Source organism: Ranitomeya variabilis, chromosome 1 (genome assembly GCF_051348905.1).
Source record: "Ranitomeya variabilis isolate aRanVar5 chromosome 1, aRanVar5.hap1, whole genome shotgun sequence".
Taxonomy (NCBI): domain Eukaryota; kingdom Metazoa; phylum Chordata; class Amphibia; order Anura; family Dendrobatidae; genus Ranitomeya; species Ranitomeya variabilis.
The window spans coordinates 365265056-365283783 of record NC_135232.1 but is presented as its reverse complement, the minus strand read 5'-3'; the positions used below and the strand labels follow the sequence as shown (position 1 = coordinate 365283783).

The 18728-nt window shown below is 43.6% G+C and overlaps 1 protein-coding gene and 1 long non-coding RNA gene across 2 annotated transcripts in view; one reads left to right on the top strand and one right to left on the bottom strand.

The window, feature by feature from the left end:
* Nucleotides 1-18728, top strand: part of LOC143759844 (uncharacterized) — a 279692-nt gene that overhangs the window by 165836 nt on the left and 95128 nt on the right. The gene's annotated exons all lie outside the window — the stretch shown is intronic.
* Nucleotides 1-18728, bottom strand: part of UBQLN1 (ubiquilin 1) — a 50487-nt gene that overhangs the window by 19701 nt on the left and 12058 nt on the right. Inside the window, exons 2-5 of the mRNA XM_077248982.1 lie at nt 14382-14533; nt 14177-14295; nt 5350-5612; nt 1966-2124 (exon numbers count right to left, since the gene is read on the bottom strand). Of these exons, the coding sequence (XP_077105097.1) occupies nt 1966-2124; nt 5350-5612; nt 14177-14295; nt 14382-14533 (693 nt within the window). The remainder of the gene's footprint in view (nt 1-1965; nt 2125-5349; nt 5613-14176; nt 14296-14381; nt 14534-18728) is intronic.

Genomic DNA, 18728 nt, shown 5'->3' with positions numbered 1-18728 from the left:
CTACTAAAAAAAAAAAAAAAAAAAAAAAAAAAAAAAAAGAGGGTACTCCATGTGTTGAAAGAATGAATGATTCAATCTCCAGAGACAAGGCGTCTTTCCCATAGAAACTGTTAGTGTGTGGCGTACTCTACTATAACAGCTGGTCACAGCAAGAACAGTTGATGGGTTAAAGAAAGGCATAGGTGCATTCTTGAGAAGAAAATAATAAATACATATGCAAATGTTTTCTGAAAGTTAGGCTTCTTTCACACTAGCGTCGGGCTCGGCCCGTCGCCGTGCGTCGGGCCGAGGTTCCCGACGCTAGCGTTGTCCCCGCCGCACAACGGGGGCAGCGGATGCATTTTTCCAGCGCATCCGCTGCCCCATTGTGAGGTGCGGGGAAGTGCGGGGAGGCGGAGGCGGAGTTCCGGCCGCGCATGTGCGGTCAGAAAAAGCGGACCGTCGTGAGCAAAAAACGTTACATGTAACGTTTTTTGCTCCCGACGGTCCGCCACTGCACGACGCATTCGTCGCACGACGGGTGCGACGTGTAGCAATCCGTCACAATGCGTCGCTTCATGTTAATCAATGGCGAAAAAACGCATCCTGCAAACACTTTTGCAGGATGCGTTTTTTCGGCAAAACAACGCATTGTGACGGAATGCAGTTAACGCTAGTGTGAAAGTAGCCTTAGGTCCAGTAGGTTGACAATTAACTAATTGACAAATATTCTTCTTCCCCCTTATCCTCTCCCATCCCTCAGCTGAACATAACGGACATGTGCCTGTATAAACTATACACTTTTCTTAGAAAACAGCAAATATTCACTTTTGCAAAAACCACATTCCTAACATTTCATGATTATCCTTATGAAGTCTTAGCTGGTAAAGGCTAGAAGAAATCCATAGTAGATAGCTAGGAATCCGATAACATTTCCACTATAAATCATTGTAAGGGTATGTGCACACGTCAGGATTTCTTGCAGAAATTTCCTGAAGAAAACCGGAAATTTTCTGCAAGAAATCCGCATTTTTTTTTCTGCGTTTTTTTTTTAGCATTTTGCAAGCGTAATTAGCTTGCAGAATGCTAAAGTTTTCCAAGCGATCTGTAGCATCGCTTGGAAAACTGACTGACAGGTTGGTCACACTTGTCAAACATACTGTTTGACAAGTGTGACCAACTTTTTACTATAGATGCTGCTTATGCAGCATCTATAGTAAAAGATAGAATGTTTAAAAATAATTAAAAAAATGGTTATACTCACCCTCTGCAGACAGCCGACCTCCTCAGCGGCGTCCGTTCCTATAGATGGTGTGGTTCAGGACCTTCGATGACGTCGCGGTCACGTGAGCGGTCACATGACCGGTCTGGCGACCAATCACAAGACAGCGACGTCATCGCAGGTCCTGAACCACACCATGTTTAGGAACCGAAGCGGCAGCATGCAGCGGTGAGAGGCGGGAACACTCTGGGGGCCATCGAAGGTGAGTATATGACTATTTTTTATTTTAATTCTTTTTTTTTTGACCAATTATATGGTGCCCAGTCCGTGGAGGAGAGTCTCCTCTCCTCCACCCTGGGTACCAACCGCACATGATCTGCTTACTTCCCGCATGGTGGGCATAGCCACATGCGGAAAGTAAGCAAATCAATGCACTCCTAGTTGTGCGGAATCCCCGCAATTCCGCAAATTTAATGAACATGTTTCTTTTTTTTCCGCGATGCGATTTTTTCGCGGAAAAAAATGCAGCATGTGCACAAAAAATGCGGAATACACTGAAAATATTGGGAGGCATATGTAAGCGTTTTTATCGCGTTTTTAAAACTACTGAACGTGTGCACATGGCCTAAATACAAAATCATACGCTTGTTCCACTATATCGTCAGCCCTGAAGATAAAGAACCTCATATCTTTAGATTTCAGCCTGAAGTTTGCACCTTTATGTGGCTCAATTTACACTTAATAAAGATGCGTCTAAAAAATACCTGTTCTTGAGCAGCATTAAGCATTGGTTCTTGGATGTCTGTGTACATTCGGCGCAAGGCATTGTAACCTCCAGGAATGCTTTCAAGATTGCTCAGGGCTCTATCTTGGTTCCTCATCATCTCCTGCATCATTGCCGGATTTCTGGCCAGTTCTAATGTCTGGAAATTAAAGGTGATAAGGCTCATTTCGTTTATTGTAGACAACAAAAAGCACTTAAAGGGATTGTAGGGCCTTAGGATACAAGTCTACATGCTGTGAAAATTCTCCAATGCCGAACAAGGTGGTTACGTGACCACAAGTAGGCGATTTGCATATTTACGGCCACATTCTGACTAGACTTGTCCGGCCTCGCTCAGTACACTTGCATTGAGAAAGGCCATGCATGTCTAGTCGGCATATGTGAAAATCGCATACAAGGTGATGGAATATCTGATGCCAGGCATTGTCCTTGAGAACACAGGATTGGGCAACATGCTTGATCCTTTCCTAATTTTACACACTATGGATGTAATACCGATCCCACTGATACAAGTATAAAAGGTATCGCCAGTTTCTGGTTTGCCAACAACAAGACTTTAAAGGGAATCAGTCAGCAGAATTGTGCTCAGTAACCTACAGTGTCAGGTTGGAGCCATCATCCTGATTAAAATTATACCTTGGTTGATGAAATCCACCTTGTTGTTGTGTAATCTTTATTTTCAGTTTTCAGTTAATGATATGCTCGTGCTGTGGGGTGGCCTGTGTGGGGTTTTGTGTGGTGCTCTGATTAGGTATTCATAATGCAGATTGCTGACAGGTTACTACCCCCTAGTTTACATAATGAATATATTCAATCATGGGTTACCACAAAAGAAAGAAGTGAATAAAGGATAATATTAAAAATAATATATTTATTAGAAAATATTTAAAATTAAGCATAAATACAAAGGGATATAAAAAAAGACAGGGGGGGGGGAGGGTTTTTAACCACCAGACTATAAAAAAAAGGGGGGAAAAACAATGTTGCACAGATCCACCTGGTTAATAAGGTAAAAATTAACCAAACTATATCATGGGAAGATGAATTTTGTGATGATAGAGTTACAAAAAAGCAGCAATTAGATGCACACACCACTAGTATATATACACCTGCCAGGAATAAGTCAGATCAAAGGGGTATCCCCATTCATTTGCTTTTACCAATGAAAGAGTAAATGAGACGTGTATATCCAACAACACAACTTAGTTGTTAAGGAAAGTAAAAACTACTATATGCGCCGGGGAACAGCGCTTGCACCCCACCACCAGCGCTAGGCACCACTCTAGGCACATCTGAATTACAGGTAATCAGCCCATGTTATGGGATCCCCCTATTTGGATACTCTTTTATGACGCATATAGTAGTTTTTACTTTCCTGCCTATTAACAACTAAGTTGTATTGCTGGATATACACGTCTCATTTACTCTTTCATTGGTAAAACCAAATGAATGGGGATACCCCTTTGATCTGACTTATTCCTGGCAGGTGTGTATATATACTAGTGGTGTGTGCATCTAATTGCTGCTTTTTTGTAACCATCATCACAAAATTCATCTTCCCATGATATAGTTTCGTTAATTTTTACCTTATTAACCAGGTAAATCTGTGCAGCATTGTTTCCCCCCCCCCCCCCCTTTTTTTTTTTTTTTTTTTTTATAGTCTGGTGGTTAGACCCCCCCCCCCCCCCCCCCGTCTTTTTTGATATCCCTTTGTATTTATGCTTAATTTGAAATATTTTCTAATAAATATATTATTTTTAATATTATCCTTTATTCACTTCTTTCTTTTGTGGTAACCCATGATTGAATATGTAGTTGTTGAATTTTTTGAAGTGACTATAGCCTTTCTAAACTAGGACTATGGGAATAATAATGAATATCTGTACATACTTAAAAGAAAAAAAAAAAAAAAACCTTCTGCAGGCAGGTGCGAGTCATAATACATGTTCTTCATGTTATTCAGCTGGGGAAAAAAAAAAATCAATTTGGAAATGGCGCCCGCGACGCCTGTACAGTAGCAACTATTGGTGTCTAGCTGTGATCCGATAGCAGCTACTACGCATGTGCCGGCGGCACCATCTTACTGGAGAAGAAAACAAAAATTCTTCTCCAAGATGGCGCCGCCTGCACCTGCGTAGTAGCAGCTCTCCGCTATCTCTCTTAAATACTTTTATGCAGTCTGGTAGATTACTTTTTGCATTTTTCTCCAAACAGCAGGATTTGCCTTGCAGCAAGATTTTCCTATTTATGCCGAAAAAAATAAATAAATATATAAATAAATACACAGTGCTCTTTTAAAATATCATGAGAATTAGGGAATGCAGCAAACTTTAACCCCACCCAACAATTTATATGACCATTTAGCCCATTAATCCCTTTACCCCGAGGGTGGTTTGCACGTAAATGACCAAGCCAATTTTTACAATTCTGACCACTGTCACTTTATGAGGAACTCTGGAACGCTTCTATAAATCCCGGTGACACTGTTTTTTTCCAGACATATTGTACACGATCGCAGCATTTCAAGGGCTAAAGTGCCGGGAGCGGTGTGTGGTCAAATAGGCCCAGGTCACATGGATGGATAATTAAGTCGGATGTCAGAAAGGGGTTAAAAGAAAAGCCATTTGATCCCTTTAGGACAACAAAGTACTGCTTTTCCATGGAGAAATCGCAATTTGAATTTGTGAATGCATGTGCATTGCGGGGTCTTCTCAGCCTCACGCTGTATTCTTCATCTCCCCAGACAAATCGACAGGTTAGGATCCATGTACCAGAGAAAACAACCTGTCAATCATCCAAGGAAGGGTACTGCTAGGTAAAGACGAGCGAATGTGATCAAGTCAGGGCTTATTCGGCAAGCTATAGCGCTACCTGGATCACTCTGGTTGATCAGCTGTTCGGCTCCGCAGCTGCATGTGTCGCAGCTGTGTGACAGCCCAACAAACAGACTCTCCATGCATGTGTCGTGACTGTCACACAGGGATTGAGTGGCTTATCTTTTAAAGGGCTACATAATCATATTAACTGTTTGAGAGAGTTTCTGATTGGCTCCCTTTAAGTAAAATTTAGACAGGAGAACATAAAATTGCTTAAATAATAATGATGATGATAAAAAAACAGGAAAATCACAACAATTGCTAATAAATAAATTTAGAATCTATTTATGGGTGATAGCACATAGCCATCTTCCCCTTCCAGGAAACCGAAAGTGCACCTTCAGCAGTTCATCTCTATGGATACAACAAATGGATTGACAAAAGAGTTTGGAGATTTCGTTATCTAGCAGCCAAACACCACAAAAACAATTGGAAGTGGCAATAGTGTAGCACATATAAAAGAAACAGAAAAGTATAAAACTACATACTTGTCGCATGATATCTGGATTATTAAGCATGTGACTGATCTCAGGATTTCTCTGGATTAATTGCTGCATTTGTGGATTGGCCATAATCAACTGTCTCATCAAGTCAGGATTAGACAGCATGCTCTGAACAAAAGGGTTTTCCATGATCTGGACCATCATCTCAGGATTGGACATGAGCTGTCTCTGCATTTGGCTCTGCAGCTCAGAGAAGTTTGACGCATTCATGCCTAAGGTGCTGAGCCCAGGCAAGCCCCCAAGTCCTCCTAAAGGTGAAGACAAAATAATAGGCAAAGTCAACATCACGGTGTGGTGGCACAGGATCAGGGCTCTGTCTACTTACATATCAAAACAGAAACCATCAATAATGATATTCACCGGACACAGGCCACAACTTCAATCTACTCCATTAACCCCTTCATGACAGGAGGTATTATCGCTTTTGCGTTTTTTTGCTCCCCTTCTTCCCAGAGCCATAACTTTTTTATTTTTCCATCAATATGGCCATGTGAGGGCTTGTTTTTTGCGTGACAAGTTGTACTTTTGAACGACACCATTGGTTTTAACATATCATTTACTTGAAAACGGGAAAAAAATTCAAAGTGTGGTAAAATTGCAAAATAAGTGCAATCCCACAGGTCATTACGAGTTCATGGACACCAAACATGTCTAGGTTCTTTTTTTTTTGTGTTGAAAAAAAAATCCAAACTTTGTTAAAAAATAAATAAATAATAATAAAAAAATTTGCACAATTTTCCGAGACCCGTAGCGTCTCCACTTTTCGTGATCTGGGGTCAGGTGAGGGCTTGTTTTTTGCGCGCCGAGCTGGCGTTTTTAATGATACCATTTCAGTGCAGATACGTTCTTTTGATTGCTCGTTATTGCATTTTAATGCATCGTCATGGCGACCAAAAAAATTAATTCTGGTGTTGAATTTTTTCTCGCCACACTGTTTAGCGATCAGGTTAATCCTTTTTTTTTTTTTTTAATTGACAGACCGGGCGATTCTGAATGCGGCGATACCAAATATGCGTACTGTGTTTCCCCGAAAATAGGGCGCCCCCGAAAGTAAGGTATGCTAGGGGGAGCACTGTGCCTGCTAATATAAGGCACCCCCCCCCCCCAACCCCGAAAATAAGGCATACCTTGTTCTGTGCATGGGGCATGCAGGAGTTATCCGTGTCCGTGTGCTCACGTGGCACATCAGTGTGGCACACGTGCGGCAGCTGTGTGCCGCCTGAGGACCACACGGACCGTGCAGGAGAGACAGCGCTACAGTAAGTGCTGTCCCATGCGTGTGGTGCTGAAGGCGGCATTCATCTCTTCTCCCCTGCAGCGCTCGCAGGAGAGAAGGGATGAAAAATCAAGTTTTTTTGTTTTGTTATTTTTTTTTGTTAAAAATAAAGTTGGGGGTCACCTCCCGCCTCCCACCCCTCCTCACCCCCCGCCCGCTTGCAGAGAAATACTCTCCCAGCTCCCGCGATGCCTCCTCTCAGCGCCGGCAGCTTGTCCTGTGTGAGCGGTCACGTGATACCGCTCATTACAGTGATGAATATGCGCATATTCATCACTAATGAGCGGTACCACGTGACCGCTCACACAGGACAAGCTGCCGATGCTGAGAGGAGGCATCGCGGGAGCTGAGTGAATATTTCTCTGCAAGCGGGCAGGCGGTGACCCCAAACTTTATTTTTAACAAAAAAAAAACAACTTGATTTTTCATCCCTTCTCTCCTGCGAGCGCTGCAGGGGAGAAGAGATGAATGCAACCTTCAGCACCACACGCATGGGACAGCGCTTACTGTAGCGACTGACGTGTGAAACCGTGTGTGTGTGTGTACGGTACATACATGGGAGGCTGCAGTGTGATACTGTGATAATGGGAGGCTGCAGTGGGATACCGGGATGATGGGAGGCTGCAATACTGTACTGTAGAATGATGTGGGTGCTGTATTGGGGACTGTAAAGAGATGAAGAGGGCTGCAATGGGATGATGGGAATATTTGGGGCTGTAAAATGATGATGGGGCTGCTACGGTAAAGGAACTGCTGTGGGTGATTGTTACGGTAGCGGTACAGTGTCCAGAAAGTGTGTGGGAGCCATTTTAGAGCCCTTATGTTTTGTGGCCCTGTTCTTTTTCTTGAGAAAATAAGACACCTTCACCCGAAAATAAGACATGGTGCAACTTTCGGAGCAAAAATTAATATAAGACGGCGTCCTATTTTCGGGGGAAACAGGGTATGTTTAATTTTTTTTTATTTTGAATGGGACGAAAGGGGGGTAATTTTAACTTTTATATTTTTTTTAATCATTTTAAAAAAAAATTTTTCTTTTTTTTCATTTTTGCATGCTTCAATAGTCTCCCTGGGAGACTAGAAGCTGCCATATGTAGCAGAATTACTCACTTGCTGTGAGCAGCAACCACCGGGCGGCGCTCATAGCAATCCAGCAGTGACTACCATGGAGGTCTGCAGGAGACCTCTGGTTGGAATGTCAGCCAATCGGTGACCTGCGACCACGTGACAGGGGTCACCGATGGGCGGATTTCTGGCGTGTTTCCCGGAAGTGCATGTTAAATGCCTTTGTCAGAGTTTGACAGCAGCATTTAATGGGTTAACAGCCGCTGGAGGATTTTTATTCCTCCTGCAGCTGTTAGCGGCATATGTCAGCTGTTCAAAATAGCTGACATGTGTTGGAAAAGATGTGGGCTCACTGCTGGAGCCTACATCAAAGGGAGGTTGTCTGACCACGGAGTATTATTATGCCCGATGTCGGAAAGGGGTTAACAGATCTATTTAAATGTTTTATTTTCCCTAACAACAAGAAATGCTTCAAAATAAAACTAAAAGCCCTGCATGCTAACTTATTCTCCCATTTAAAAAGGACCATTCACAAGTCTGTGCTTGTTAAACTGACCACATCATGAAATAGATATATATATATAAAACACAACACACAAGCCCCCAGAGAATGTCAGACAAGGCTTTCTCTGCATAAGATATGTAATGACACAGCCTTGCTCTCCTCACCTTCACTGATCAATCTGCTAGCACTTACTGCGATTACAAGTGGTGATGGGAACAGAGCAGTGATGTGTGCCATTATTACAAACCCTTCTTGCAGTGCACTCATTGACAGTGCTGTGAGATGAAAGCTGCAAGAAGTGTTTACAATTACATAGCTCTCCTCTGCTCCCCTCCACTAGTAATCACAGTAGTCAGTAAGGAGAGCAGGGCTATTCATCATTAGGTGTCTCTCCATATCATATAAAAAAAGCCAAGTCTGATCTTCTCTGGGGCTTGTTGTTTTTTTTCCTCTGCATGCTGCTTCCTGCTTTTGACTGGTCAAAGTCGTATTATGAAAAAAAAAAAGTAAAACACCAACTGAAGAATCTCTGCTGCAGCCCACTTGGTCTTAGTGAAAATTAGAATCTAAACTTTACAAGCTAAAATCTCAGCAATAGAGATGAGAAATTAAAACTGAAAAATAAAAAAATAGTGTGTTAAAATAGCCACTACTCCTTGATGTGGCCAGTTTAAACTGGTGAAAACTCCTCTTTAACCCCTTAGTGACAGAGCCAATTTGGTACTTAATGACCGAGCCAATTTTTACAATTCTGACCAGTGTCACTTTAAGAGGTTATAACTCTGGAACGCTTTATCGGATCCCGCTGATTCTGAGACTGTTTTTTCGTGACATGTTGTACTTCAAGTTAGCGGTAACATTTCTTCGATATTACTTGCAATTATTTATGAAAAAAATGGAAATATGGCGAAAATTTTTACAATTTTGCAATTTTCAAACTTTGTATTTTTATGCCCTTAAATCAGAGAGATATGTCACAAAAAATAGTTAATAAATAACATTTCTCACATGTCTAATTTACATCAGCACAATTTTGGAAACAATTTTTTTTGTTAGGGAGTTATAAGGGTTAAAAGTTGACCAGCAATTTCTCATTTTTACAACATCATGTTTTTTTTAGGGACCACATCACCTTTGAAGTGATTTTGAGGGGTCTATATGATAGAAAATAACCAAGTGTGACACCATTCTAAAAACTGCACCCCTCAAGCTGCTCAAAACCACATTCAAGAAGTTTATTAACCCTTTACGTACTTCACAGGAACTAAAACAATGTGGAAGAAAAAAATGAACATTTAACTTTTTTTTGCAAACATTTTACTTCAGAACCATTTTTTTTTAATTTTCACAAGTGTAAAAACAGAAATTTAACCACAAATTTTGTTGTGCAATTTTTCCTGAGTACGCCGATACCCCATATGTGGAGGTAAACCACTGTTTGGGCGCACCGCAGAGCTTGGAAGTGAAGGAGCACCGTTTGACTGTTTCAATGCAGAATTGGCTGGAATTGAGATTGGATGCCATGTCGCGTTTGGAGAGTCCCTGATGTGCCTAAACAGTGGAAACCCCCAACAAGTGATACCATTTTGGAAACTAGACCCCTTAAGGAACTTATCTAGATGTGTGGTGAGCACTTTGAACCCCCAAGTGCTTCACAGAAGTTTATAACGTAGAGCCGTGAAAATAAAAAATCTCATTTTTTCTACAAAAATGATCTTTTTGCCCCCAAATTTTTATTTTCACAAGGGTAACAGGAGAAATTAGACCACAAAAGTTGTTGTGCAATTTCTCCTGAGTACGTCGATACCCCATATATGGGGGTAAACCACTGTTTGGGCGCACCGCAGAGCTTGGAAGAGAAGGAGCGCCATTTGACTTTTCAATGCAAAATTGACTGGAATTGAGATCGGACGCCATGTCGCGTTTGGAGAGCCCCTGATGTGCCTAAACAGTAGAAACCCCCCAAAAGTGACCCCATTTTGGAAACTAGACCCCCCATGGAACTTATCTAGATGTGTAGTGAGAACTTTGAATGCCCAAGTGCATCACAGAAGTTTATAATGCAGAGTCGTGAAAATAAAAAATATATATTTTTTAACAATAAAGATTTTTTAGCCCCCAAGTTTTTATTTTCACAAGGGTAACAAGAGAAATTGGACCCCAAAAGTTGTTGTCCAATTTGTCCTGAGTATTCTGGTACCCCATATGTGGGGGTAAACCACTGTTTGGGCGCACGGCAGAGCTCGGAAGGGAAGGAGCGCCATTTTGGAATGCAGACTTTGATAGAATTGTCTGCGGGCGTTATGTTGCGTTTGCAGACCCCTAATGTACCTAAACAGTAGAAACCCCCAACAAGTGACCCCATTTTGGAAAATAGACCCCCCAAGGAACTTATCTAGATATGTGGTGAGAACTTTGAATGCCCAAGTGCTTCACAGAAGTTTATAATGCAGAGTAGTGAAAATAAAAAATATTTTTTTTCCCACAAAAAATATTTTTTTAGCCTCCAAATTTTTATTTTCACAAAGGTAACAAGAGAAATTGGATGCCAATATTTGTTCTCCAATTTGTCCTGAGTATTCTGGTACCCCATATGTGGGGGTAAACCACTGTTTTGGCACACGGCAGAGCTCGGAAGAGAAGGAGCGCCATTTTGGAATTCAGACTTTGATAGAATTGTCTGTGGGTGTTATGTTGCGTTTGCAGAGCCCCTGATGTACCTAAACAGTAGAAACCCCCACAAGTGACCAAATTTTGGAAACTAGACCCCCTAAGGAACTTATCTAGATATGTGGTGAGAACTTTGAAAGCTCAAGTGCTTCACAGAAGTTTATAATGCAGAGTAGTGAAAATAAAAAAATATTTTTTTTTCCAACAAAAAAGATTTTTAGCCCCCAAGTTTTTATTTTCACAAAGGTAACAGGAGAAATTGGACCCCAAAAGTTGTTGTCCAATTTATCCCAAGTACGCTGATGCCCCATATGTGGGGGTAAACCACTGTTTGGGCGCACGGCAGAGCTCAGAAGGGAGGGAGTACCATTTGACTTTTTTAGCGCAAAATTGGCTGTCGTGTTTGGAGACCCCCTGATGTACCTAAAGAGTGGAAACCCCAAAATTATAACTCCAACCCTAACTCCAACACACCCCTAACCCTAATCTCAACTTGATCCATAATCCTAATCACAACCCTAACGATAATCACAACCCTAATCCCAAAACAGCCCTAATCTCAACCCTAACCATAACCCTAAGGGTACTGTCACACAGTGCAATTACGATCGCTACGACGGTACGATTCGTGACGTTCTAGCGATATCGTTACGATATCGCAGTGTCTGACACGCAGCAGCGATCAGGGACCCTGCTGAGAATCGTACGTCGTAGCACATCGTTTGAAACTTTCTTTCGTCGCTGGATCTCCCGCTGTCATCGCTGGATCGTTGTGTGTGACAGCGATCCAGCGATGAGTTCGCTGGTAACCAGGGTAAACATCGGGTAACTAAGCGCAGGGCCGCGCTTAGTAACCCGATGTTTACCGTGGTTACCAGCGTAAAAGTAAAAAAAAAAAAAACGTACATACTGACCATCTGATGTCCGTCAGGTCCCTTGCAGTCTGCTTCCTGCTCTGACTGTGAGCGCCGGCCGGAAAGTGAGAGCAGATCACAGCAGTGGCGTCACCGCTGCGCTCTGCTCTCAGTGTACGGCGGCACTCAGTCAGAGCAGGAAGCAGACTGCAAGGGACCTGACAGACATCAGATGGTGAGTATGTACGGTTTGTTTTTTTTTTACTTTTACGCTGGTAACCACGGTAAACATCGGGTTACTAAGCGCGGCCCTGCGCTTAGTAACCCGATGTTTACCCTGGTTACCAGCGAACCTCGGCATCGCTCCAGCGCCGTGATTGCAAAGTGTGACCGCAGTCTACGACGCTGGAGCGATACTCATACGACGCTGCGACGTCATGGATCGTGCCGTCGTAGCGATCGTAATTGCACGGTGTGACGGTACCTTAATCAAAACCCTAAATCCAACACACCCCTAACCCTAATCCCAACCCTAACCCTAATCCCAACCCTAATCCCAAACGTAACACTAATCCCAACCCTAATCCAAACCCTAACCCTAATCCCAACTCTAACCCTAACTTTAGCCCCAACCCTAACTTTAGCCCCAACCCTAACCATAACTTTAGCCCCCGTCGTCACAAAAAAGTTCAATGTAACCTTTTTTTTGTACGTCGCGTCCGCCATTTCCGCGCATGCGTGGCCGTAACTCTGCCCCCTCCTCCCCAGGACATAGACTGGGCAGCGGATGCGTTGAAAAACTGCATCCGCTGCCCACGTTGTGCACAATTTTCACAACGTGCGTCGGTACGTTGGGCCGACGCATTGCGACCGCCCCGTACCGACGCAAGTGTGAAAGAAGCCTAAGGCTACTTTCACACTAGCGTCGTACTCGGCCCATCGCAGTGTGTCGGGCCGACGTACCGACGCTAGCGTTGTAAGCGCCGCACAACGGGTGCAGCGGATGCTGTTTTTTCAACGCATCCGCTGCCCCATTGTGAGGTGCGGGGAGGCGGGGGCGGAGTTCCGGCCACGCATGCGCTGTCGGAAATGGCGGACACGTCGCACAAAAAAGTTACATGTAGTTTTTTTTGTGTCGACGGTCCGCCAAAGCACGACGCATCCGTCGCACGACGGATGCGACATGTGGCAATCCGTCGCAATGCGTCGCTAATGCAAGCCAATGGAGAAAAAACGCATCCTGCAAGCACTTTTGCAGGATGCGTTTTTTCTCCAACGACGCATTGCGACGGAAGCCAAAAAACGCTAGTGTGAAAGTAGCCTAACCCTAACCCTAGCCCTAACCCTAAATTTAGCCCCAACCCTAACCCTAACTCTAACCCTAACTCTAACCCTAACTCTAACCCTAACTCTAACCCTAACTCTAACCCTAACTCTAACCCTAACTCTAACCCTAACTCTAACCCTAACTCTAACCCTAACTCTAACCCTAACCCTAATTTTAGCCCCAACTCGTCTTCTCCTGCCGGCCGGCAGATGGCAGCAGATGGCGGGCGCACTGCGCATGCGCCCGCCATGATGAAAAAGCCGGCTGGCAGGAGAAGACAGAAGAGGACCCAGGGACACCGGGTGAGAATGTTAGGGTCCCCGAATCCCCCTATTTCTCTGTCCTCTGATGTGCGATCACATCAGAGGACAGAGAAATAACTGATCGTTTTTTTTTGCGGTCGCCGGTAAACTGTTAATTACCGGCGATCGCAAAGCAGGGGTCGGTGCAAACCGACCCCGATCATGTTCTTTGGGGTCTCGGCTACCCCCGGCAGCCGAGACCCCAAAGATCTTCCGGGTGCCGGGCGTACTGCGCCCGCCATTTTTTCCCGGAAAAAAGATGGCGGCGCCCGTCGGGAGCCACGAGGAGCACCGGGGGAGGTAGGTAAGTATCGGGGGGCTATTGGGGGCCATCGGGGACCACATTTCTCTGTCCTCCGATGTGCGATCACATCGGAGGACAGAGAAATTAAACGGCAAATCGCGTTTTTGTTTTTTGTTGTTGCGAGCGCCGGTAAACGGTTAATTACCGGCGATCGCAACTCGGGGGTCGGTAAAAACCCCCCGAATCATGTTCTCTGGGGTCTCGGCTACCCTCAGCAACCGAGACCCCAGAGAAAATCCGACTCTGGGGGGCGCTATTCACTTTTTCCACAGCGCCGTTAATTAACGGTGCTGTGGTTTAAGTACCCTTAGCGGCCGCCGTTAAAGGGCGTATCGGCGGTCGTTAAGGGGTTAAGCAATTGCTGCACCTGATCACACACCACCAATGACCATCGTGCCAAGTAAACAGAACCAGCAGAGGATCACAAATGCTGGAGCAGCATAACACCATAACGGTCATGATCGCTCCTATATCATTTATCAATATGGATTGGTACAACCTGGCCTTACCCAAGCCAAAAGGGGTGCTGGTGGCAGATGTGGTAGTAGAGGTACTGCTGGATGTTGTAGACGTGGATGATGGACTGCTCGGGCTGCTTGGCTGAGAAGTGGCAGCTGCAGTTTGGGATCTACAAGAAGACAATAACATAAAGCATAAAGAAAAAAATCACCAGCAATCACCATGCAGGAGAAACAAGAGCATAGATGTGCATACCTGTTCTGTGTCTTTATGACCAGATGCACGGTGAGCCCATCATGTATGCCATGCTGACTGAGGGTGTCCTGGTCTTTCAAAATCTTTCCAGCGAATATGAGAACAAGTAGGTCCGTGCTGGACTTAAACCGTTTTGATATATCCTCTTTGAACTAAAGAGACAATAAAATAGGTTTACATACTTTTATACATCTGCTAAAGTTACGCATCAAGCAGCTGAAAAAAAAACAGGTAGACAAGAGAGATCCAGAAAAATTCTGATATGATCTATTGGCTATTATATACTACCATATACACAAAGTTATCCCCCGATCCCACAGAGGCTGGTTGGATCAGGTAATTCTTTATACAAATTCTTAAAGGGGTTATCTGAAACTTCAACACTTATGTATAGGAAATGCCATTCAGAATACTAAATTGGTGGGGGCTCGACTATTAAGACATGAGGACTTTATACCTCAAACTAATTGCATGTATGCAGCAGCCCTTAGATACTAATTAAAGCCATACTTTGCAGACATCAGCTATTTTTTTGGCATCTCTCAATAATCCAACATTGAAATCTTATGCAAATGAGCTGCAAGTGCTTTGGGGTGGGGTATTGCACTTGCAGCTTTTCTGCCCTACCTCCCTATTCCATGCCCACCTGTATCTGAGAGACAGGTGAACCCTTGTTTTAGTGACATGCCTCGCCTGACTGAGATGTGTTGTAAGTGCAGTCAGTGCCAGGGGCGGTGCATGTGCAGATCGACTCACTAGGTCTAGCGACATCTTAAGTACCAGAACTTCGCATGTGCCTCCCGTGGCACCTACAGCGTCTGTGAGAGATCTCTGTCAGGGTACTCAGATCACTGAAACAAAATGGGTCAGTCAGACATAAGAGGAAGGTAATATGAAAGAATGGCAAAAGAGCTGCAAGTGCACTGTCACACCCAAAGCACTTGAGGCTCATTTGCATAAGATTTCAATGCTAGAATGCTGAGGAATGCCAAAATGGATTTCTACACTAAAGTTAAGGATTTAATCAGCATCAAAGCGCCTGTAGATATATGCACTGAGTCAGAAGTACAAGATCCTCATGGCAGGATCCCTTTAAGTTTATCAATGCTGCAGTGACACATGGAAACATACGGTATATGTCAGAGACGCAGCCCTTTTGAATAGCTGGTTAACAAAGGCAACAAGTGAGAGTAAGCTGCAGCTTGCACCATGCCAAGGTTCACTTTTGAAATGAAGACTTTTTTTTTTCTTACATCCAAGGGCTTATCACCATATAAACGTAACACATGCAGACAAGGACAAATGACGCATACCAGTTATGGCATCCTATAGGTGTGCCAATGATTGGGAGATTTATGGGGGTTATTTTGTAAACTCATGATGCTTTATTAACATGTTCAATACACAAACATATCCTGTATTATCCATAGGGCCATTTCATACATACCCCTTTTTTCTCCTTTTGCTTCTTTTTAGAGAAGTGTTTTCTGCTGCATGCACTTTTCTTCTAATAATGGGAGTAAAGCAACTTTTGCCTAGGTGGTATATGATAAATGGGACTGTACTGTCAACTAAATTTGCATAAATCAATAGTGCAAGATTATCAGAGAAATCTGCTTCTTTATCCACTTATGAGCCACTTCCCCTGCCTCCTGATACCCATATCAAATCCATCTTACTAAAGAGGGCTGGACCTAGGAAGAGCTATTTCAGTTCCCTTAGGGTACCGTCACACAGTACCATTTTGATCGCTACGACGGTACGATTCGTGACGTTCTAGCGATATCCATACGATATCGCTGTGTCTGACACGCAGCAGCGATCAGGGACCCTGCTGAGAATCGTACGTCGTAGCAGATCGTATGGAACTTTCTTTCGTCGCTTGATCACCCGCTGACATCGCTGGATCGTTGTGTGTGACAGCGATCCAGCGATGTGTTCGCTTGTAACCAGGGTAAACATCGGGTAACTAAGCGCAGGGCCGCGCTTAGTAACCCGATGTTTACCGTGGTTACCAGCGTAAACGTAAAAAAAACCAAACAGTACATACTCACATTCCGGTGTCTGTCCTCCGGCGTCTCAGCTTCTCTGCACTGTGAGCGCCGGCAAGCGAGCACAGCGGTGACGTCACCGCTGTGCTTTCCGGCTATGGCGCTTACACAGTGGAGAGAAGCAGAACGCCGGGGGACAGACACCGGAATGTAAGTATGTACTGTTTGTTTTTTTTTACGTTTACGCTGGTAACCAGGGTAAACATCGGGTTACTAAGCGCGGCCCTGCGCTTAGTAACCCGATGTTTACCCTGGTTACCCGGGGACTTCGGCATCGCTCCAGCGCCGTGATTGCAACGTGTGACCGCAGTCTACGACGCTGGAGCGATAATCATACGATGCTACGACGTCACGAATCGTGCCGTCGTAGCGATGTAAATGGTACTGTGTGACGGTACCCTTAGGCTATGTGCACACGTTCAGGAAAGTTTGCAGAATTTTCCTGAGCAAATCCAGACTACTTTTGCAGGAAATCCGCACATGTATTTTTCACATTTTTTTCCGGAGGTTCCCAATACAATAATTTAGAGGCAAATCCGCAAAATTAATGAACATGCTGTGTTTTTTTCCGCAATCCGTTTTTTTTTTTCGGGGAACAAAACGCAACATGGGCACAAAAATTGCGGAATGCATTAAATTGATGGGATGCTTAATGTAAGCGTTTTTTATACATTTGTGCAGCGGAAAACCTGCGAAAAAAATGTGAAAAATCCGGATCGTGTGCACATAGCCTTAAAGTGGAAAACTACTTTAAGAGAAAACATACTGCCAGCACAGTGAGGTATCAAGTTACATACTGTAGCAATTTGAAGTTAATGGCCAGAGGAGAAGAGTGAGAAACAGATCCTGCAGATTCTAGTTGCTTATTCTAGTGCAGGATTCACAGCAACATTACTCAGTATTGCTGTATAATCATGTCCATGCCACTGGCTTCTGTCTGTCTGGCTTCTGTCTGTGAAGCACCAAAGGGAAAAAGAGCACAATTCCTCTTTGTGTATGGGAGCTAGAATAGCAGCTAGTGTCCTCCCACCAGAGAGTCAATCACAAATTACAAAAGCAGCTTATTCTGCAAAGTTATGTGAAGGTATAGCTCCCCTTTAAAGTGCACCTGTCAGCAGTTTTGGCCGATATAAGATGCGGCCACTTCCTTTCAGGGCTTATCTACAGTATTCTATAATGCTGTAAATAAGCCCCCGATCCGACCTGCAAGATAAGAAAAATACATTTAATTATACTCCCCCGGGGGCCAGGCGCCTCCCATCATCTTGCGATGCAGCCCTCCTGCTTGCTTCATCACTCCTCATCATCATGGCTCCTGCACAGGCGTACTTATCTGTCCTGTTGAGGGCAGCATAAAGTACTGCAGCGAGCAGGCGCTGGGCCTCTCTGACCTTTCCCGGCACCTGCGCAATGCTGTAGATAAGCCCTGAAAGGCAGTGGCCGCATCTTATAGTGGCCAAACCTGCTTACAGGTTTCATTTAAGGCAATGCTACATATGAAGCATTTGGAGAAAGACTAAAAACGACATTTCTGTAAATTTCAATAGGATGCCTATTGTATTTTGCATATTAATATAGCTATATTGTAAACAAGATATGTGTGTGTGAAAAGCAGAATGACATTTTCACTTTTGTTTCATATAGTTATCACGATTACAGGAAATTTCATCATTCTGCCATTAGAAAACGCATGTAATTTATCAGATTTGCTTTAGTACGGTAACTGTAATCAGACAGTAATAAACCCCAAAGAGTTCTAGACCTTATGGATTACTGCCTTTAAAAATAGCATTATATAGTGCTCTGCATAAATGAGTATACCCTCTTTCAAAAGTAAGATTTTAATCAATATCTCACTGAATACAAGAACAATTTATAAAATTTTGAAAAAAACTATTTCATACATGTGTTTAACACATAACAAAAGTAAGAATAATAATATAACTTTCACTACAAAATCTTCAGTTTTACTCAAATTAGTTGATGGAAAAAAGTGAATGCACCCCAAATAAAAAAAATGACCACATCTAGTATATTGTATGACTTCCAGGATATTGTCCTGAACAATTTGACGGCATACTGAAACACCTATCTTTGTTGTTCCTCGCATTTAAAAGGGGAATGATGCATACAGCGAAGCATGGTGGTGGCATTGTCCTCATCTGGGGCTGCATGACTGCTGCTGGTGTCAGGGAGTTACATTTCATTGATGGTATCAAGAAGTCAGAGATGTAGTGCCCTGTATTGAAAGAGATGCAACCATCACTCTGTGCCCTTGGTAGATGTGAACCCAAAC